The 21,925-nt window shown below is 42.2% G+C and overlaps 1 protein-coding gene and 1 long non-coding RNA gene across 3 annotated transcripts; one reads left to right on the top strand and one right to left on the bottom strand.

Moving 5' to 3' along the window:
- The first annotated feature begins 481 nt into the window (after positions 1–481).
- On the top strand, positions 482–21,129 carry ALG14 (ALG14 UDP-N-acetylglucosaminyltransferase subunit). Its single transcript, XM_065675605.1, has 4 exons — positions 482–666; positions 2,946–3,097; positions 7,482–7,604; positions 20,749–21,129. The coding sequence occupies exons 1-4, from the start codon at positions 537–539 to the stop codon at positions 20,977–20,979; spliced, it is 636 nt and encodes a 211-aa protein (XP_065531677.1). The 5' UTR covers positions 482–536; the 3' UTR covers positions 20,980–21,129.
- On the bottom strand, positions 3,601–17,875 carry LOC136012392 (uncharacterized). Of its 2 annotated transcripts, XR_010611695.1 has the most exons (7): positions 17,784–17,875; positions 16,664–17,314; positions 15,569–15,853; positions 15,394–15,468; positions 14,778–14,878; positions 5,798–5,940; positions 3,601–3,834 (listed from the first exon to the last, which is right to left on the bottom strand). It is a non-coding gene; the product is annotated as an uncharacterized LOC136012392 (long non-coding RNA). The 2 variants fall into 2 exon arrangements; XR_010611694.1 differs by lacking the exons at positions 3,601–3,834; positions 5,798–5,940 and having other exon boundaries at positions 14,149–14,878; positions 17,784–17,873.
- Positions 21,130–21,925: the final 796 nt, after the last annotated feature.

The raw sequence follows: 21,925 nt of genomic DNA, 5'->3' as shown, positions 1-21,925 counted from the left end.
TTCCTCAGCTCCATCCAAACCTCCCCTAGTGCAGCTTGAGGCCGTTTCCTCTTGTCCCATCCCTTGTTCCTTGGGAGCAGAGCCCAGCCCCTCCTGGCTCCATCCTCCTGTCAGGCAGTTGCAGGGAGCGATAAGGTCCCCCCTGAGCCTTCTCTTCTCCAGACTGAACCCCCCAGGTCCCTCAGCCGTTCCCCATCACACTTGTGCTCCAGGCCCTGCACCAGCTCCATTGCCCTTCTCTGGCCCCGCTCCAGCACCTCAATGTCTCTCTTGTAGTGAGGGGCCCAGAGCTGAACACAGGGTTCGAGGTGCGGCCTCACCAGTGCCCAGTGCAGGCGCACAACCACTGCCCTGGCCCTGCTGCCGCACTGCTGCTGGTACAGGCCAGGATGCTGGCGGCCTTTCCGAGCTCGCGGGACGCGGCTGACGAGCAGCTTTAGCGGCGAAGGCAGGTTTCTGAGGAAGTCTGAGGCACGCCGGCTGCCGTAGGAGGGAGGTGGTACCGGGCGGGGCGGCTGGACTGCTGTTGCGGCGCCATGGAGCCCCCGCTGTCTGTCGCCTTCCTTCTCTTCCTCTCCTTACTGCTGGTCCCCTTGGTGCTCCTGGCGAGAAGGCGCCGCAGCCGACGGACACCTCCCTTCAGCCTCCTGGTGGTGGCCGGCTCCGGTGAGTAGGAGATACCGACAGCGGAAGCGGCTCCCGGGGAAGGGCGCCCACAGCTGGCTCCAGGAACTGCAACTCCCGAGATGCAGCGGGAGCCAGCGAGGCGCTCGCAGTGTGTCCTGCTGCATGCCGGGAGCTGTAGTCGCGGGCGTCTCTATCGCGCTGAGTGGGGGCCCCTCACTCCCTCACGGCGGCTGTCCCGGGCGGTCGGGTACCCTCAGAGCCGCCGCCTGCCTTTGTGGTTGTCAGAGCCATAGAATGTTATAGAAGGACAGTATGGTTTGGGTTGGAAGGGTTAAAGCTCATCTGCCACGGGCAGGGACACCTTCCACTAGAGCAGCTTGCTCCAAGCCCCTGTGTACAGCCTGGGCTTGAACACTGCCAGGGACGGGGCAGCCACAGCTTCTCTGGGCACCCTGTGCCAGCGCCTCAGCACCCTCACAGGGAAGAGCTTCTGCCTTAGATCTAACCTGAACTTGCCCTGTTTCAGCTTGAACCCATCACCCCTTGTCCTGTCACTGCAGTCCCTGATGAAGAGTCCCTCTCCGGCATCCTTGTAGCCCCCTTCAGGCACTGGAAGCTGTTCTGAGGCCTCCGCTCAGCCTTCCCGAGTTCTTTAGCTCCTGATTTGAATAACTGTTAAGCTTCACCTTTATTTGGAGCATTTTCACCTGTATTTATGTCTGTCATTTTGGTCTCTGAGCCTTCCCTTGAGAAGGCCCATGCATGTCACCCAAGTCACTGACAAATGTACTGACTAAACCAGATGTGAGGCAGAGCTGTGCAGCTGCTCGGTCTTCTGACAGAAAGTGATTAATGGCAACTCAGGGCAAGGCTTTCCAAGTATCAGTACATCCCCTACACACATGTCATTCTGCAATGATTTTATCCAAGCTACATTCCTCTGGTTTACTTGGGAGGCTCTGCCACTGTTTTCCAAGTGTGCTCATCCCACACTAAGGGGATACATACATCTACTCCTTGTTACCTCCCAAAAGTCACAGGGCAATTAATTTGCTCCCCAAAAATAAGACTACCATGAAAATTTGCCGTTGCTGTTCTATGAATACTCAGATGATTGCATTAAAACTTGTGAAACTTCAATAAACCATCACTCACAAGAGAATCCCAGCAGATACTGCATGAACTTCTATGGGAAGGTGGCAAGCGCTCATGTCTAATGCAGCAGCATAGCTCTAGCTGCTTGTAAGCTGTTTGTCAGCCAAGAGTGCTTGGCTTATATAGCAAAAATCTCGTAGGAGGTTAATGACACTGGGCAGCAGGAGGCAGTAGGAATGCATGCAGTTTACTATTTTGGTCTGCAACTTCCAGCAGAGTGAAAACCAACACATCCAGTACAGCTTATGGACATACTTTGGGGTACAGTTTGATGGTAAACTGATCCAGCCCAACAGACAAAAGGTGGGATGGCTCCACTTTACCTACACAGCCAGTTTTCCCTTTCCTACTGTTACAGGTACTCCTGGAGCTCCAGTTCAGGAAACAAAACTGACCAAAACCAACCCAAAAAAACACCCTGCTCCAAAAACCTATAAACACAATAAATACACCCTCCCCTTCTCCCCAGGTCAATGCCACTTTATCTACCTAAACAAAGTGACCTTGCAGTTTGAAGGTTGCCAGCACCCATTCAAGGTTAAAGCATTTGGCTGGAGCTGAGCTGTTTCTTTTGCCAGCACTCAGCTCTTACACTGCCTTAGCTGCAGAGTGAATTTGCTGCCTCCTTAATTTCATTGTTATAGGTTGGGGTAGTGCAACCCCTGCTCTTGCAGGTCATAGGACTGAGCACTGGGTAGGGTCAGTGGGAGTTATGCTTCCATGGCACAGCTCTGAGCTGGATCCTGCCCACCTTCATTTTGACCATTGCACCATAGTATGGCTTTTGAGTATGGACTATAGTATAACTCTGTGCCCAGGTGTTTTTGCAGGATGGGACATTGAACACAAATGTCATACTTCTGTGGATCCTGGTTCAATCCCATTTAACTAAAAACCTTCCATCAATACAGTCTTGGGGTAAAGGTTGGATATGATTTTCTTAAAGGTCTTTTCCAACCTGGCTGATTCTGTGATTCAGTGGGAGCTGAACTGCCTTCATGTTAAACACTCTCAAACATCCTGTAATTGAATCCTCTACTCTCAGAGGAGTGTCACTGATAATAGTGGCACTAATGAGTTTTAAATGGAAAAGTGTCTGACTCAGCAGAACAAATTGAAAGTTACATTTCTCATGTACTAACTGCAGTTTACTTTGTTTTCAGGTGGGCACACCACAGAAATCCTGAGGCTACTGAGCTGTTTGTCAGAGTCATACTCTCCCAGACATTATGTTTTTGCAGACTCAGACACCATGAGTGAAGCTAAAATACGTTCTTTTGAACAAAAAAGGGCTGAAACATTCTCCACTTCCCAGGTACCTTGTTAAAGATGCTTTTGTACAGTAAAATGATCTTAACATGTAATTCTAATTCAAGATAATTCCAAGATTATTCTTTAAAATGATATTTTTAATACCAGCAAGTGCTTTGGATTTTCTAGGTATTGAGAATCACTTGCACTAAAGCTCAACTGAAGGTGACATTCTGTACATATTGCTTGGTGCCATTCTCTACATATTGCTTTGTACCATTCTAAAAGTGAACTAAACAAACATGAAAAATACTGTACTAAAGAGACACTGAAAATGGAAGTAAATACACCTAAAAATAGCAAATGCCGTTCTTGCTACCAGTTCTCACTTTCTCTTAGATGGTCTTTACCTCCTGTTAACATGTTAATCCCATTTAAAGCAATGGGAGAACATAACTGTAGTGAAAGCGGCTGTACAAGAAAAGCATGTTGGAAATAACTACCTTTTAATCTTGTGAACCAGCTAGCCAAGTGCTATTTGGAGCTATAAAAACACTGGGGCAGGAATACAGTGGGTTTTTTTAACTTTGTTTAATTTTAGTTTGGCATTTCCCTCAGTGACATAATGTATTTTTTAAAGATATTATATCTACAAATGTTTTCTCTAAGTAAACCTCCACTGAAATTGTATTACTTTTGTGTGTTTTAAAATCAAGCTTTAGTTACGTATGCTTTAGAAGTATACAATATCTCTTCATGTCAGATAGTTTTCTGGTTGATGACCTGAGTAAATGCTGACTCCTAAAAGGAATGAAAACATCATGAAAATATGATCTTTATCTCTTTTATCAGATGTATTCTTGCTTTGAGATAGTTTGCTGTATGATTAACAGACAGCAGTACAACTGTGGTGACTTGAAATGTGATCTGATGTCCAGTGAAACTTATAGAAAGTTGATATTTTTTTGCTTAGAAATGGGAATAAATACAATAGAAATGAACTACAGAAATCTTAGACCTTTGGAACAAGTAGTACAACACACAGTAAATTATTTATGTGGTACTGAATTCATATGGTGCATGTTGTCTTCAGCAGTGCTACTGGGACAAAATATTGTAGTACCAATGACTTGCAGAACAAACCCTTTTAATGCAAGCCTTAGGTGAGCAATAAGGCTCACACAGGAAGGACATTTTTAACTTTGTCTACCCCACTTCCAACCTTGGAAGATGAAGTACAAGCAGCTGAATCCAGTGGGATGACTTTGTTTTAAATGGAACATGGCAGTTCCTTCTCTCATCGTGCAACAGGGATGAAAGTTTAGTAAAGTGACCACAGGTATTTCCTGCTTGGAGGAATCTGGTTTTGATGATCAGCCATTCACACACTCGTGAAAAATGTCCAACCCTACTTATTAAATATATTAAAAATACATATTTTGACTATTAAAAGATTACGCAGTTTTCCACTAGTTCACTTAGTTGTGCTAAGCAGTTTCCTTCATCCCCCTTCCAACTGCTAACAGATCACGTAGTTATATTTTCCTTCAGCACTAAAAGCCAGAGGAACATTTTTGGCTGCATCTGATTTTGCTGTCTGGATAACAGATGCTCATTTTCCCTTGACCATTTTTTTTTTTTCCACTGGGCAAAAGTATCTAGAGTGGAAATGGAAGGCAAATTTTGGAAGTAAAGGCCACATGGCTATAACATACATTTGCTAACTTTCACAGTGTGCTTTTGAGTCCTATGAGGTTTAGCACTGGGGATGCTGGAGACCATCAAGCATTTCAAAATCATGTGTTAGTAGCTTCCTGCAGCTTTGAATAAACAAATGGGAAAAGTCTGAGAGCTTCCACCCATTCCCTTCCTCATCTTGTCAAGGAATTAAATCCTTACAGAAATAAAGACTGGAAAAAAAACACATAGTAATGACCTAAGAGAAAATCAAATACTTTGATTTGTGGTCTGTTGTAAAAGCTACAGTATTTAGGGAGAAGGAAGGGAAGCCAGAATTAGCACCTTGCTTGAAAGAAGCAAAATGTTGCACATCTACCCACTAAGTCTCTTGGGAAAAAACATAAAATCCAGAATGGCTCCTATGAAAAGGCTCTGCTCCTGCTGTCACTTGCCTCTTTGTTCTTTGCTGCCCTCTCAGCCTGTAACCACGACTATTCTACAGGGATGCTCCCAGAGCTGTTAGTCAGGAAACCTGCTATGCTCAGCACAGAGAACCTGCTGCAGCTCCTGCTGGCCTACTCTAACAGCAGAAAAACAACTTACTTGCTGTCTGAGACAACATGAATTCTTCACTGGATCATCATATACCCCCATTTCTTATGTCTGAGATGAGCAACAGGATTAACTAACCTTTACATAATGCTTGTTTGACCATGTGTTTTCAATTTTATATCATGCTACGAAATCTTGTTCCTCAGCATGAAAACAAACTACATAAACTACAAATAAACCCAGCTTATTTGCAAGCATTTCAGTATATTCAGTTGAGCATATTATGTTATGATAATTCACAGCAGAGGCAGTTTTCCACCAACTTTTCCTTGCATGCTTGCAAAACAACAGTATATAACTATGATGAAGAAAATCACATCAGGTTTTCTTGGCAAATACTGTTTAACACCATTCTTACAGAGAAAAGAGCATCTGAATAGTGCCACCAAATCTTGATCTGCTTAAAAGTACCTTATTATACACCTGTTTCTTGCAGGACTGAATACCGTGCAAGGGTCTAAACTCCACTTACAGCATTGCTTTTACCACTTGAACTCTTCCAAAGCTTTAAAAAGCAGGGGCAGTGATAACCAGAATCCTGTGGAATGGGGAGCAGGGGGCATGTTTGGTTTTCCATATTCTGTTGTCAGACTAATGCAATCAGAGTTTCAGCACCTGCAAAGAAATCATAAACCAACCAGTTCATAACATCTGGTAACGCCTTCCAGTATCACAGCAATTAAAGAATCTGATCACAATGAAACAGGATCATTTCAAATTAACGTAATACTCTGCATGAAGTGAGATGGTGACTATTGTCCAGATAGAAACACTATGACAACATCAATGAACAAGTGCACTGCAGCCATTGTATTTGTCTTTCATTTCAGCACAAGTCACACATTCCATTGGCATCAGGACTACTTTCTGGTATAGCAGTAATTTTTAGGTACAGTTCCTCTGCATCAGCATTAAAGCCATCTGCAAAGAGCGCAGGAAGTCCAACTGCTGTGAACTGCCTACGGCATTCTGAGACAAAAAAAACATGTGTGTTTTACACACAATGAGTAATCTCTACTGTTTCCTAGGGAAAGAACAAAGAAAGCTATTTCTTATTTTTTATTTCATTAAAAGATATCCTTCCCCATTTTTTTATGCAAATATTTGAATATGCATCTTACCTCTCTTTTCACTGCTCATTGAGTCCTCATTTAATGGCTAGTGATATTTGCTGTTACACTTTTAATAGTATGCACTAGACGTTAGCTAAGAAAAGTTGTTACGTTTTCTGCTGTGTAAATCCGCAAGGAATTTAAATAGACGAGTCAAAAGAGAGTCAAGTCACTCTATTCGGATCAGACTTAGCTTTGTGTCTCGGTGACCACGAGGTGGGGCACTACGTTAACATACTGCGGGAGAAGCTGCTCTAGCCGAGTTGTTTTAAGTTAGGAATGTTTTGAAGGAATGTGAGAAGAGATTGAAAACCAGATAGATAGCTCTAGTATTTCATTTTACTTTCTGCCACGGTTGCTAAGCATGACACTGAATAAGGCATCGAAGAAAAGGTTTCATAGCCAAACATTTCCAAAGTAGATTTAAAACAAAATACTCAGCCTTGGTGAGGCCGCATCTGGAATATTGCGTCCAGTTCTGGGCCCCTCTGTTCAAGAAGGACAGGGAATTGCTTGAAGGAGTCCAGCGCAGAGCCACAAAGATGATTAAGGGAGTGGAACATCTCCCTTATGAGGAGAGGCTGAGGGAGCTGGGTCTCTTTAGCTTGCAGAAGAGGAGACTGAGGGGTGACCTCATCAATGTTTACAAATATGTAAAGGGTAGGTGTCAGGATGATGGAGCTAGGCTTTTTTCAGTGATATCCAGTGATAGGACAAGGGGCAATGGGTGTAAACTGGAACATAGGAAGTTCCACGTTAACATCAGGAAGAACTTCTTTACTGTAAGAGTGACAGAGCACTGGAACAGGTTGCCCAGGGGGGTTGTGGAGTCTCCTACACTGGAGATATTCAAGGCCCGCCTGGACAAGTTCCTGTGTGATGTACTGTAGGTTACCCTGCTCTTGCAGGGGGGTTGGACTAGATGATCTTTTTAGGTCCCTTCCAACCCTTGGGATTCTGTGATTCTGTGAAAATGCTGGCACAGAGAGATATAATAACTAGAGAAGGAGGAACAACAGCTCAGTTTATCATGCTCTCTTCCAGTTCACCCTCGATCGCATTCCCAGAAGCCGTGAGGTTAGGCAGTCTTGGACCTCCTCTGTGGTAACAACGCTATATTCCATGCTTTACTCCCTTCCTTTGACCTACAGACGGAAACCAGATTTGGTAGGTAAATTTTAACTTATTGGGAACTTGCTATTCTGCATCACAGACGCATTTGGAATATCAAGACTCTATCTCATATATATACTGAGATTTACAGTTCACAGGAAAAGTATGTTTTGAATGTAAAATTAAAGCCGAGAGATCTATAGCAACAATATACCAAGAGAGAACAGGTTGCACTGCCAGTGAATTAGAGTAGCAAATACCAGTTTCCCCTCTCAAAAACTGCAGGCAACGTCAGTGTGTCACTCCCTTGTTAATGCTGGAAGAGCTAACACAAACAAGGTTGCAGGTTCTTGATAATATCTCTTCAGGATTGCAACAGCACAAACTGTGCCTGAAAGCCTGGTAATCCTGTTGGCTGTCTTGCTCCCGAAATGGTAATGAAATCCAGGCAGAAATCCATACAGATTCCGTTCTTGTGCTTACATGGACTTCTCAACTGTATGCATAGTTACACCCACAGAGGATATTTGTAAGCAGACTTGTTTTAGCTCTCTGTGAACCGTATGGCTAATCCTAAAGAGGCTCTTTATATTTGTGATACTTTGTTTAGAGAAACTGCTGTGTATAATTTGATGTCATTGGCTTCAGTAGTACTGCTTCAGTTCCTATCAGATCAAAAGCTACTTGCTTGCTGGAGTCTTCAGAGCAGTTTAGCATGCAGAACAACAGAAGCAGCTTTCTGCAGTTCTTGTTTTTCAAGCCTATTCTGAAGACTGGAGATAAAGTTGGGAGGGAGGGAGGGAGGAGGTGGCTTACCATGCTTTTCATAGTGATTTTAACTGGGGGTATGGGGAGGGAATAATACAAGGGTGTTTACATGAAGCAGACATCATTAGAGCAAATGAAGTAACATACATAAAATCACTTTTTCACATCACTGGCTTTTGGTTACTGTCAATATTTTTTAACTTACTATTGCAAAAAATCTGGCAAAATCTCACTGTGTAGGACTCGGGGATTAAAATGCCACGTATCATCAGGGAAATGATTCTGTGTCGTATGTGAAGCAACTGGTAATACTGAATTGCCTTTAGAAGAAAAGGTCTGTGGTGACTGCAGCTCCCCCTACTCTTGGCAAAATGCAATGCTTCATAGTTAAAAACACAAACAGAAAGGGTGGGACAATTACTGGTGTTTACAGGACTCACCTATGATTTCTGGCACAGAAGTCAACAGCCAAGTTTAGAATAAGCACGGTATTACATCATGCCGAGAACTTCCTATTTTTAAACAGTAAAGCTTATGGGTGCTGTACATTTTCAGTCTTGGCAACTGCTGTTTAACTGGAAAAGACAAAACTTTACTTTACTTGTAAGTCATTTGTATGTGTGAGCGATTCCCAAAGCTTTACACTTGCTTTTAGGCTTGTCAAAAATGTGTGCAGCTTTGAAGTCTTCTCCAGACACCCAAAAGCTAGAGAAAAGCAGAAATGTTGCAGTTTTCAAGGAGTGCAGGACAAGAGAAGTACTGCAAAGAAAGCCCTAAACCATTATGAGCACAAAGGCAAGATTTGGAGCAGATATGCTAGTTATGCCAGCCTAAGCCTATCCGTGGAGCCAAAAGAGCTGTAAAGGGGAAACGGCAAACCTAGCTGCACAGGAGTTACTGTGTATGTGCTTATTTACATGAGCACTGTGTCCCCTTTGTATCTCCCACTGATCTTCTGGCAAAGTTTCTTAGTTTAGTTTGCATGAGAAATCAGTACCATCTAAACCTTCAAGATAGTGAGTTCAGAAAGAGCTGAGCAACTTCCAGGAGACCTTTGCTGTCTTGCAGGACTTGACCCATACTTGAAATGGGCCCACAGGGAGTTTAAAGAAATGTAAAAGTTAGCTTAGTTATACAGTTTGAGATCATCTTCAAGAGGCCCATTTCAGAGTTACAGACATCTGCTTTCTGCAAGTTAAGTCCCTTTAGAGACATTAAACCAAATAACAAGATGTCAGAAGTCATGATCAGCTTGTTTTCCTATAGCTAAGGACTATAGGAATATAGGCATTACAGTGGTTTGCAGGCATGTGTATGCTGGGCAACCTTAGGTAGGCTTCCTATGCAAAGGCTTAAAATTCCAGGAAAAAAAGACTTGTGGCAGCACACTTTGCCTACACCTTCCTTTCCCCAGAAAAGCTTTTAAAACCATCAGTTGCAGACAGATTTAACAGGTAGTCATAGCCTCAAAGACTGCAAATTCCTACCATGAAAACAGTTGGTCAGAGAAGACTTTTATTGCTTTCACTGAAAGGCTGAGAAGAAACATAAAACCAGGATAAGATGTTAGAAGACCTACTGTCTAGGGAAGAATGCAAATTACATCTATTTGGTTACAGAAAATTAGACAAGACACAGATTTTTCACAAAGACAATTACTGAATATTGCATGGATTATTTGATGTCCAAGGAATAAACTAATGTTACGGCCTTCCAATAATACAGATTAAGTCGGTAAGTAGAGGAAACCGATCTCCAGTTCTTCTGCTGCTTACAGAACTATTGTCATTGTCTCTAGGCTGACTTGCAAACCCTGAAACCACATGTTCAGGTGACTTAGTCCTTAGGTTGTATTTGACAAAAGGGGATTATTCCAGTCATTCTTCCACACCTGAAACTCAAACTGAAAACAAAGAACTTGTGGGTACCATGCAGCAGAAAGCTGTACAGAGACTGCATCCAGTCCTTGTTTTCAGCAATAGATGGGCTACAGTGGGCTACAAATGGATAGGTACAATAGAACCATAGAATAGTTAGGGCTGGAAAGGACCTTAAGATCATCTAGTTCCAACTCCCTGCCACGGGCAGGGACACCTCACACTAAACCATCCCACCCAAGGCTCTGTACAGCCTGGCCTTGAACACCGCCAGGGATGGAGCATTCACAGCTTCCCTGGGCAACCCATTCCAGTGCCTCACCACCCTTACAGTAAAGAACTTCCTCCTTATATCCAATCTAAACTTACCCTGTTTCAGTGTGAACCCATCACCCCTTGTCCTATCACTGCAGTGCCTAATGAAGAGTCCCTCCCCAGCATTCCTATAGCCCCCCTTCAGACACTGGAAGGCTGCTATGAGATCTCCACGCAGCCTTTTCTTCAGGCTGAACAGGCCCAACTTTCTCAGCCTATCTTCATACAGGAGGTGCTCCAGTCCCTGATCATCCTCGTGGCCTTCTCTGGATTTGTTCCAACAGTTCCATGTCCTTTTTATGTTGAGGACACCAGAACTGCACTCAATACTCCAAGTGAGGTCTCACAAGAGCAGAGTAGAGGGGCAGGATCACCTCCTTCGACCTGCTGGTCACGCTCCTTTTGATGCGGCCCAGGATACGGTTGGCTTTCTGGGCTGCGAGCGCACACTGCCAGCTCATGTTCATTTTCTCATCCACCAACACCCCCAAGTCCTTCTCAGGGCCGCTCTGAATCTCTTCTCTGCCCAACCTGTAGCTGTGCCTGGGATTGCTCCAACCCAGGTGTAGGACCTTGCACTTGTCATGGTTGAACTTCATGAGGTTGGCATCAGCCCACCTCACAAGTGCGTCAATAATTTGGTCTGTGATTTGCTCTCCTTTAATATAAGGAAATTTCACCTAGAACCGTGTCAAAATGCTGCAGAAGGCTCCCCTCATTAGTGGGCTGCACATCCTGGACTCCTAGGACCAGACTTAGCTTGCTTTTCTGGGAGAAGTTCTCAGCAGTTCCTACTGCCTTAGTGCTCTGCAGAGCCTGAAATAAGCAGAACTTATCAGATCACTGCTATTTGGGAAAACCTGGGTTAAATCAGGCAAAGAAGGCAGTCCTTCCAGAATAGGGCCTCCTTCTGTGGGAAGGCCATAGTAAGTAGTTTACATTTGCACAGCAAGTACAACAAGCTCTGCTGTCTCCTTCCCCACCAGCTGTCAGCTGAGCGAGTCTCTCCTTAAACTTCTTTCTAGAAGCTTGAAACCTGCTCAGCTGATTATGCTTCCAGCAGCCTACCAGTTCTTCTATGCCTGCCCATCCCAGCACACATGCTTGGTCCCCTGACTGGTTAAATTCACTGCAACAAGCTTCTAGAGTTGGTGCAGAAGTGTTCACATAGTAAGCTTTATGAAAGGGGATCATTATTTCCTTTAGCTAAGTTTTTCCGTTCTTTGTGCCCTGCCCACAGATGTCTTTATTTCATAGCACTTTAACAAATGACTAGGACAAATAGTAGGTTATTGTCTCTTATATCACAGTTCTTATTAGAACTTTGTGGAAAGCTACAAAAGCTGGGTGGTGGCATTTTTTCCTCTATTCACTCCATAACAAATGAACTTTGTATAATGCAGTATTAAGACTATCTGGTGCATTCTTTTGTATGCTGAATCTTTCCCCACTATTTATAATTCTTTTGGACCAGATTGACAGTGTCTGATCTACTCTTGTTCTTCGAGGATCAAAACAGTCAAAAGAAGCAAGAGTAAGAACATTGGCTTAAAGCCTTCAGTGATTCAAATTGTGTAGTCTAAAAGGGAAACAAAAGCCATCAAAATTTAACTTCTCAGTGTTAATGAAAATACGAGGCTTACTCACCCCTCCTCTACTACCTTGTATGCTGTGTACAGCTACCCTGCAGCCACAATGTGAAATTACCTTTTGCTGAACACAGATAAACATCTAAAGCTATCCACATTGGTTAGTTTAAAGCTAGGTTACTGCTCTGCTCTTTCTGTGACTGCCAGTTAGACATGCCTATAGACACTGCATTTCAGAGGGAGGACAGAAGTAGCAGTAAAGATGAACTGAGAGCTTAGATTTAACCAGAGGTTAAACTAAAGACTATTCAGACTTAATTCATCAGCTCTCAGATTCATTGTGAACCTAATGAATACCCTGGTCACATTTCCATTTATAAAGCATGGTTTGAAGTAAACAGTCTTGCTATATCTGACCACTGAACCAGGCCACTGCTGTCAGTCAGGTACAGATGGCTAATACCTCTAGATTTTACATTGTGAAGACATTTCAGACAGGTATTTGGTGTGGATTCTCACTATATCAACTGCAGTGATTAAGCAGTAGACTCAAAAATGTTTACATACATATAAAATACCAATTTTAGCTAACCTGAAATACTGCAGTCAAGCTGTAGTTAAGTGAATGCTTAACTAATGAAAGACACATTGAGATTTGCCGTTAAAGGCTCATTTTAGGCCATGAGTAGTAATATGTATGATTATATTTAACAGTCTTTTGACTTGATTTTTCCTTTAAAGTAGAGGTAGGCTACTATAGTAAGCAGTACTCTTTAGTATCAGGAGATAAGCCATTACTTTTAAGTAGGCTCTAAGAGTTTCTATGGCACTTCTCATGGTGCTCTGACCAAGACACTTTAGTCAGGTTCAGACTCAGCCAAGGTGACACTTAGAACAACTGCTTGCTGAAAGTACTAGTTAGTACCTAGTGATTGTAGCTACAGATGTGCTTCAGTATCTACAATTTCATTCGTATAGCAAAAGCCTTTCACTGAATTTGTTTATGACCACCTTTTTCATCCACACAAAGTCAAATTTCCTTTACTTCCTAATAATTTATCAGCAGCAATAAACCTCAGACCCAGTCCGTGGTAACGCAGGTAGGGAGTTAGTTTATTCTCTAGCCTGCATCTGCCTTGGTAATCTTGTTCTTTTTTAACCAAGCTTCTATCCATGTCCCACAGTTAATCACAAGACTCACTGGTGCCACTATTTCTTGACACAAACTTCTGGCAGAGCTCATGATGTTCAGTTGGTCCCACTGACAGCGTGGGTGTTAATTTAATGTTTTAATAACCAACACTTAACATTCCTACAGACTTGACCATTAGCATCACTTTCATACCTGTCATTATTTTCAATGCATTGGTTCTGTGTTTCTCAGTTTACATTTGGCAACTAGAGTGGGGAGTGTGCTGATGGAAACTACCACTCCAAAGACCTTTTAATCCCAATGACAGACCTGCCACCTTTCATCTGAGATGCAGGGCAGTTAAGTAGGGTGCCTAAGGTTAGCTTCATCAAAAAGAAATATAAAAATAAGTCAAGCCTACATGTTTCTTTATGCGTCCAAATCTAGATTTTCTCCCTTCACCAAGTCATTGCCTAACTTCTGAGGCTCTTAATGACCCCGGTTATCTTCCTTTTCATCAGTAAAGCCCCCAGGCGTACTCAGAACCAGACCTGAGCTGTTTAAGTGTCAAATAGCCAGATGCACAGCCTGAGCTCTGCTGAAGTACAGAACCTAGGAGTTTCCCTCACTACTTGGCATGTGGATGCTGATCCAAATCACATCAGCTGGGCCTCTTCTCTTGTCTCTTGCCCCTGAGGACAGTTGGGTGGTAAGACTGGGTCAGACCACTAAATGCCTACAAGGCAGACGAGACAATGCCTTGTGCTGTTACAATTAAGTCCTGTTGTTAAGTCTAGTTCCTGGCAGCTTTGTGGAAGCTCTCCTTTTCTCTCATAGGAAAATCCATGGGGTAGGATTTTTGTCTTCCTCTCCTTTAGGAGAACGTTTATAAAATAAGAGCTGTAGGAACAAGAGAGTTGGTGATGCTTACCAGCATATTTATTTCTATGATGAAAATAACACTCCAAAGTAAAGCAATGCACATTAGAAACCCAGCTGCACAGTGTGCTGATTTAAGTCCTCGCTCTTCCACTTTTCTCTTCCCTGTTCTGGCATTCACTGATCTTATTTATCCTGGTTAAGAAATCTGCCTGTAGGACCACACATGTCTGTGCTTGTTTTGAAGAGCACCTTACCTGCTGTGTGTACTGTATGATGGCAACAACAGGAACTGTGCCAACAAGATACACAGAAGTGTACTAGAAAGGTTTTCATGGCAATGCTACAAGCTACAGATGATAGTTGCTGACCAGCCTGAACACAAACTGTTGCTATAGAACACCATCTTCTTGCATTCCTGATGAGTCAATTTAGACAGTAGAGGGTAAAAGTGTGTCCAGATATAAATCAATTCTACCTTAATTACCGTTTACATCAGACTACACATCTAGGTATTTTTGTGTCCCAGCCTGTATTCTGCAGGGAAGTTCAAACAGCAAAGAGGGTGTGAAATTCTAGGTGGTTTTATATACAGCTTGTGGAGGGAAGTGAACTGGATAAGATCTTCACTCTTCAAAAAGAAGAAGGCAGTAGGTAATTTAATGACCTTTATATTGTGCGAACAGAACCTGAAATTCTTCTTTCTCCTGACCAGTTGCAGTAATAAGGAATTGTTGGAAAAGGTTCCTGCCTTTTTTGGTTTTAAGCCTTGAAAAAAAAAAAAAGAAAAAAATTAACAATTCTAAGCTAGCATTCCTTGAGGTTCAAAACTTGAATTCTCAGACATGCTAAAGAGCTAGACTAGCAAAAGCTTTAACAAGAATACTCCCTCCCACATGCTCAAGTATTGGAGCTAAGGAGAAATCCCTCTCCCAAATCCTCAGAATTCTCTTGTTTTTCTGATTAGCAAATAAATTTATATTTCCTAGAAGAGACCTTACTTCTGTCCTAACTGCAGTACCTCCCTGGGGGATGAAAAGTGTACCTCTTGAAAACTTTTAGAGTTACTCATTTATGGCAAAAATAACCTCTTTGCCATGCAGGCTTTAGCTGTCATCGACATTACCAGCATAAATTGCTCCTTCATGGATACGCCCTGCTATGTCTGAGCATATTTAAAACCCAAAATCTATTAAAAAGAAAAGAACATGCACATTTTCTCTTACTCACAGAAGATGATACTGAAACAAAGACCATGCAAATAAAAGCAGTACTCTCCATACCTGGAGATCTTCACTGAGAAGGAGATGCAGGAATTTTGATGCACCCTCTGTGATGAGTAAATTGTTTTCCCAGTGCTAAAGTAGAAAACATTGACGTGAGAAAAAGTTACATGCTATGCCTCAAATCCCATGGTGAGTCCACAGCAGAAATGGGGGTACATCCCCAGTTGCTCACCTCTCCAGGCTTGCATCTTGCTCATGAGCTCATGAGGTAAATCTGCTTACAACTAAAATTGGTATTTGTTCACTGACGCTTTTGTTAGTTCAATTTGACAGTTACAGCATCTCCAGCATTAAGAAAGCAGGTCCCACAGCTGCAGGGCTGCAATGGCTGGGGGCTGTTCAGGCTACACTGAGCACTCAGTGGAACCAGGTCCTTGGGAATCACAGGTAGGAAATGGGAACAGCCGAGTCCAAGAAGCCAGATTACAGCTGCCTTTGTAGGTAGCACTCAGTGCTTCTGTAGAGGAAGGGAAAGTATGTTCAGCTGGATACTTCACCTCAGTGTGTAGTAAGATAATACTGAAATCCAAGCAAGGTATGATGAGCTCATGACATGCTGTGATTTACATCGCAGAATACAAATTAATTCCTTGCAGATTTTCTCTTTTCATGCCACAAAAACAGTCAAGATCCCCCCAGCAAAACAAGAAACACATCGACAAACCCATTTGTTATTGCACTCTGAAATCATCAAAAGCAAGAAACTCCTGCAGTGTCAAAACCCCCAGCTCCTACCTGATGAATACAGGAGTCCAGGTTTTTGTTTCTAAATGAAGCCTTTCAATTGTAGTTCAGATTGGTTTCCCACTTCCTCTCTTCCATACTGCCTTCTTTTTTTACCCCCTTTCCTTTTCCTTTGACTTCCTTAAAATATCAGGAAGAGCTATTCAAATCTCTTTGACTTTTCTGACAAATCTCAGAGGTATCTTCTGGGCTTTTGTATCTCTACAGGCTAAACAGTTCCTTTTTGTTCCCAAATATTAAATAGCCATTGAAATGAAGTATTTATCATTAACAAAAGCCAAGTTTGAGCAGCCCATCAAAACCACAAAATTATTAATAAATTACATGCACACTTTTGTTCCTGAGAAGCAAAAAAAACCTAATTGGGCTTTTTCCCAACACTGGTCAAAAGTAGCTGTGTTTTCTTGCCTAGATATACAAAGATGATGCAGTTAATCCAGCTTGAGTCAATTTGGTACCGTTCTGCTTGCCTCTGCCTCTTTTAGTGGTTCTCCATCATTACCATCTAGCCCCTTATTCTTACCTTCACTTTTTAGCACTGTGAGGAAGGAAGCATTACCAGCACTAAGGAAGCTTGAGAAGTGTCCCGAACATACTCCAAGAGACAGCTCCATAGGCAGCAAGCAATGTAGTCTTCAGTTCCCAAGTGGACATCACCCTACATCACCACTATTCAACATCCCCAGCCCTAGAAAACTGAGGGGCTTTTCTGCTTTTCTCCAGGTGGCAAAGGCCAATCCCTGTGGAATTCATTAAGGAGAAGAGCAGGTGTCGACAGTTTATTATGCAAAACAAATCTCCCATGAGTTTTCCACTTTCTCCTAAGTTTTGGGGGATTGATGCTGTCCTCCGATCGTTGTATTCTGGGAACATAAGCAGGACTCAAGTATCTGTTCATTAAAGATACACAGCAAATGTATGTTTACATATTGCTGAGGAAAACTGCATGTTTTCTGCTTTACTCATTTTTGTTTCAGCTGGTGGCCTGGCATTTAATCCGGGTGAAGCTGTGAGCTATGCTTTCAGTGTCTGAGCTGGTAAATGTCACTCTACTACAGTGCTGCATTCACCAACTCTAAAGCAGCTTTTATCAGCAGCCGTGCCATGTGCCAGTGTTCCCAGTATGCCAGACTGCTGGCTTAGCTTGTTTTCTTTCAACAGTGGCAGAATATATCTGAAACAGAAAAGCAACAATTAAGTGATTAATATGTAATTAGAGAGTCACCAAGTATAAATGTTGTATTCTGATCCTTTACTTTTAAACCTCCATTAATATACAGATTGTTTCATTTTATTGTATTGTTGAAAAGCGGTTACACTGACTTGGTAGAGGATTTTAATATGCAGGATTTAGTTCCTAGACCTAGCAGTGGAGGCGAATGCAAATGGTGCAGAGACCTGCAGCAGTGTCTTCTGGAATAATTCCTTACAGCTTGTTGGCAACAAAGTCAGATAGCCCATTGACCACGAAAATGCTTGGGCAGCTCAGAAGGTCACAGAGGCTCCTTCTTTCCCTTTCTGCTGCCTCACCACAGAATGCTGAACCAAATAAACTAGAGATCTGTGGAGACGTATCTCATGCAACGCAAATATTCTACAGGCAGCCTTGTAGCTAAAGTAAATAGATACTGGGAAACGCTTACCCTCAATAGCTGGTTGACCTTGTAGAAGCCCTGGTCCCTTCTTGCCCAATAGGTGCTTGCTTTTTCTCCACAGCATACTAATGATTCCCTGAGAGATACTTGTGGTCTGCTACAGGGGAAGAAACAAAAGCTTTTGTCTTTTCAAGGTGGAAAACACCAGTCCTCCAAAATGTACTTCTGAGCAGTGTTTTGAGATTCACTAGTAGGACAGCTCATCTCCTTTTCTGTGTTTAAAGGTGAATGTAGATGATTCAGTTCCTTTCCACCATCAACAAGTTTGTATACTGGAAGGAACTGAACAGCAGTGTTTCTAGCTTACAGATTCCACAAAGTTTCCTCATCTTATGATGTACACACTTCTTGTCTCAGGATTTTCCCCTGTATCCCTTGGTGACTGTATGATACTGTATTCCAAGCAGCAGGAATGCTGGTCTCCCTTCCTGCTCACAATGTGGGAGGGAGTACGTACGACTGGTCAGACCAGATTTCTGGAGGGGAATTGCCACTCTAGCACGTGAGCATCTGCACCATTTTCTAGGTACGACATGTCTCTGGACACACACAGAAGGTTAACCGAAGGTTAATTTTTAATGGTCACGACACCAAATTCAGATAGGGATCTGTTTGTCTGGTGGCTTCAGCAGATTTATACCAGTCGCTTTCAGGGGACAGGTCCTAAACCCAAACTTTTTAGAATAGGAACATCTATAGTCAGAGTATTTAATGGTCATTTTGCATACAGAGGTCCTATAGAGTCTTATCCGTTTTGTCTCGTTTGAACCGGTATGTGTGGAAGGGGAAAGAGCAGAGGACATGAGTTATGATCAGATCATGGTTTTTTAGAGATGCCTAGTCCATAATTTTCCTGGTTCTTTTTCTTGCGTACAGTTACTTTTCCATGAATCCAGGGGATCTGAGAAACGACTTAGAAGTTATAAACAGTCAGTAGAAGGTATAAATTGAGTGCATCGTATCAGAACCTTGATATAGTAAAGGTACTTTATTATGATTTCAATTTTGATTATTGCTTTTCTGGTTTGCACCTCAGCAAAGTAGTAACAGCAACTCCGTGTGGCCTTTAGAGCTACACACAGAGTCACAACTAGACCCAATTACTATTCTTTAATTACATGAACTTTACTTAGGTTGGAATTCCTGCTAGCATTTACCTTTGTGTGTGCATTTAGACACAGGAATACCAAATACCAGACAGGCTGGAGCCCCTAGCCAAGCTTAATAAAGGGAGCGGGAAGTAGGATGAAGTGTAGGGCACAGTGGCTTGATAAAGTCCATGAATGTAATACTTCAGCTTCTGGGCTGAGGAGGATGTAGGATGTCTGCCTGACCTAACTCGTACCTGTGACTGGTATTTTTTGTGTCAGACTATGGAGAGTAAGGGGCTGATGTCAAACTCTCTCCTTGCTTTAAACCAGTGGGTTGAGCTTTCAGACTAGATGGAAGCTGAAAGAGCGCAGAGCTGTACAAGTCCAGACAGTGGAAGAGTGGCTGGGAACAGGGATGGAGAGGGAAACAAATACCAATGCTCACAAAGAAAACCAGGGCAGAGAAGATGGGTAGGATACATCTCAGACTACAGAGGAACATTGAAATGAAAGATACTTAGGAAAGGACAGGGGAGAAGACTAATGCAACAGAAAAAGGGCTTGGGGAGCAATGAAGATGAAACAATATTTGTACTCCAGGTAGCTCCAAGAAAGGGAAAGAAGAGTTTGTGTTTAGCAGTGATGCACATTTCTGTCAGTTCACTTCAAGCTGAATTTTTAATCTGAAATCAGGAGTCAGATTGAATATTTAACTCACCAATAAAAAACAGTAGTAAATCATTTTTTTGGACTGTTTTGGTGCTTCTTATGCACTTGCCTAAAGAGATGCTGCAGCAGGGACCCTGATGGGTTTTGCCTGCAAACGCAGAACATTCCAACTTGATTCCTATGCCTATGTTTACACTACAGTAACAAATGTAATTACAGAGATACCTAAACATGCCTTCATTTAGGTATTAGTAGTCAAGTACCAGTAGCACAATCAACATCAGTGCACATTAATCAAATTTGGCAAGAAATAGGGTCATGATTTTCTAAAAGAAGGCTTTCTTTCCACATAACCCCCAGCTGTGCAGCAAAGCGCTGATTATGTGGTAGCAGTTAAATTTAGTACAAAATCCCTTGCCTGAAAACAGTTTGGATACCCAAGAAGAGTGCCTTAACACGCCCTGCTTCAAACCTTCTGCTTTAAAGCAATCTGTGTGTCCATTTCCCAATGTCTAGAACTGGAAGACCACTTTCTGTTACTGTTAACATTTATAAGTGAATTTGAGCTCATCTGCTACAGGGACGTGACATGTATTTGCCAAAATACCTTCCTTCTGTATGTTTGTTCCTATGTAATAGCATTTATTAAAAGCAAAACAAATGCAGTCATACACATCAGTTAGTAGATTCTGATGAAGGTCCTAAGTCATCAGCACATTTTTGCTGAACTCCTGTGTGTTTTACTGATTTAAGCCAAAGTTCAAGAGGTTTATAACCAGATCCCAGCTTTAGTAATCCTAATTAAACTTCTTTGGCCCTAAGCTGTGCACAGATCTCAGTAGTGATACAACACAAAGCTGTGAGTGAGATTAGAAGCTGTTTAAGCTGTATACGCCTGAGTCAAGACTTCTGTTTCCTTCATAGACATGAACTGATAAACTGCGTCCTCTCAGAGCTCCTCTCCTCAATGTGTAAAGAAAGATGATCTTTTTCAGCAGCTACTTTGAATAATGTCTTTTGTTCGCCCCATTTCCCCCATTTTTCTTCATATTCACTTCTCCCTTTTGTGCTTTCAGATATCCTTGGAAATATTTTGATTTGTAAGTGGAATGTGACATGAATACACACACTTTATTCTTCCCCCTATGAAAAAACTCACGTTTTACTTGTGTAACATGTTTCATCTCTTTTAGATATTGTGCAATGGACCAGGAACATGTGTTCCTGTCTGTATATCTGCTCTTCTCCTTGGGCTTCTAGGAATAAAGAAAGCAATCATTGTGTATGTAGAGAGCATCTGCCGCGTGGAAACTTTATCCCTCTCTGGGAAGATTCTGTACTACTTTTCAGATTATTTCATTGTTCAGTGGCCTGATCTAAAGGAAAAGTATCCCAAGTCAATATATCTTGGTCGAATAGTGTAACTACGGAAGACAAGCTTTCCCTAACACAAACTCTGCAAGCTCCTCACTGAAGAAATGCATTCCTATAATAATTTATTCTCAAGGATTCCTGTTACGAAATGAGGCTGGTGCTGGTGAAGGAGACAATAATAAAGATTTAAGTACATTTAAGTACGTTTTTGTGTAGTTGTTTTCCTTGCCATCGTGCAGGTCTGTTCACCAAAACCCCATAATGCCCTTAAGTCTGTGCCGTCTCTGTTTTCATCTAGTTTTCCTGCTATGTGAATGGCAATTTTTGTCTACAAATAAATATGGGAATTTGTATGAATGTAACATTTCCTGTAAGGAAACGTCGTGTAGTTTTCTAAATTGTAAGAAACAAAGTCTTGTTCTAGCACAACAGCCTTTATTTCCTGTATGCTAGCAGTGAAGTCCCTAGTGAATCCTTAGAGTATAAAGGAAACAGTTATATTAAGTTGGCTTCGTGACAGTTTGTACTCCACAGTCTTCCAAAACCCCCAAAGCATTAAACCAGTGTCATTTTTCCTCTGGGCTTGTCAAAGCTGTCCTTATGATCTGTAGTGAATCTTTTGGAAGCCGTTGCTCACTTCTTAAGGTAGATAAAAAGGTGACAAGTGTCGTGCTACAGGCACGGTACTTTAAAGATGATTTAAGAAGTACTTCCTTCAAACCAAACATGCAAAAATCTTTAGCGGGTTTACATCATAGGGAGCAAATCATCACTTGAGAAAACTGAACCGGTTCAGGTTCTAACATATTACTGTCAGTAATAGGGGAAGGAAGAGAGTTTTCCTCTCTTTTCCTGATACAGTGAATTTGACTTTATATCCTGTTTTCTCATTTTAAGCACCTTCCTTTCAGCAGTAAAATATGCACTTCAGATTTTGTCATGGAAAATGGTATTCTGTACATTGGAACCACTTCTAAAAGGTATTTGTTGGAGCAA

The sequence above is a fragment of the Lathamus discolor genome, chromosome 3 (genome assembly GCF_037157495.1).
Source record: "Lathamus discolor isolate bLatDis1 chromosome 3, bLatDis1.hap1, whole genome shotgun sequence".
Classification (NCBI taxonomy): Eukaryota; Metazoa; Chordata; class Aves; order Psittaciformes; family Psittacidae; genus Lathamus; species Lathamus discolor.
This window is presented reverse-complemented; position numbering and strand designations above follow the sequence as displayed.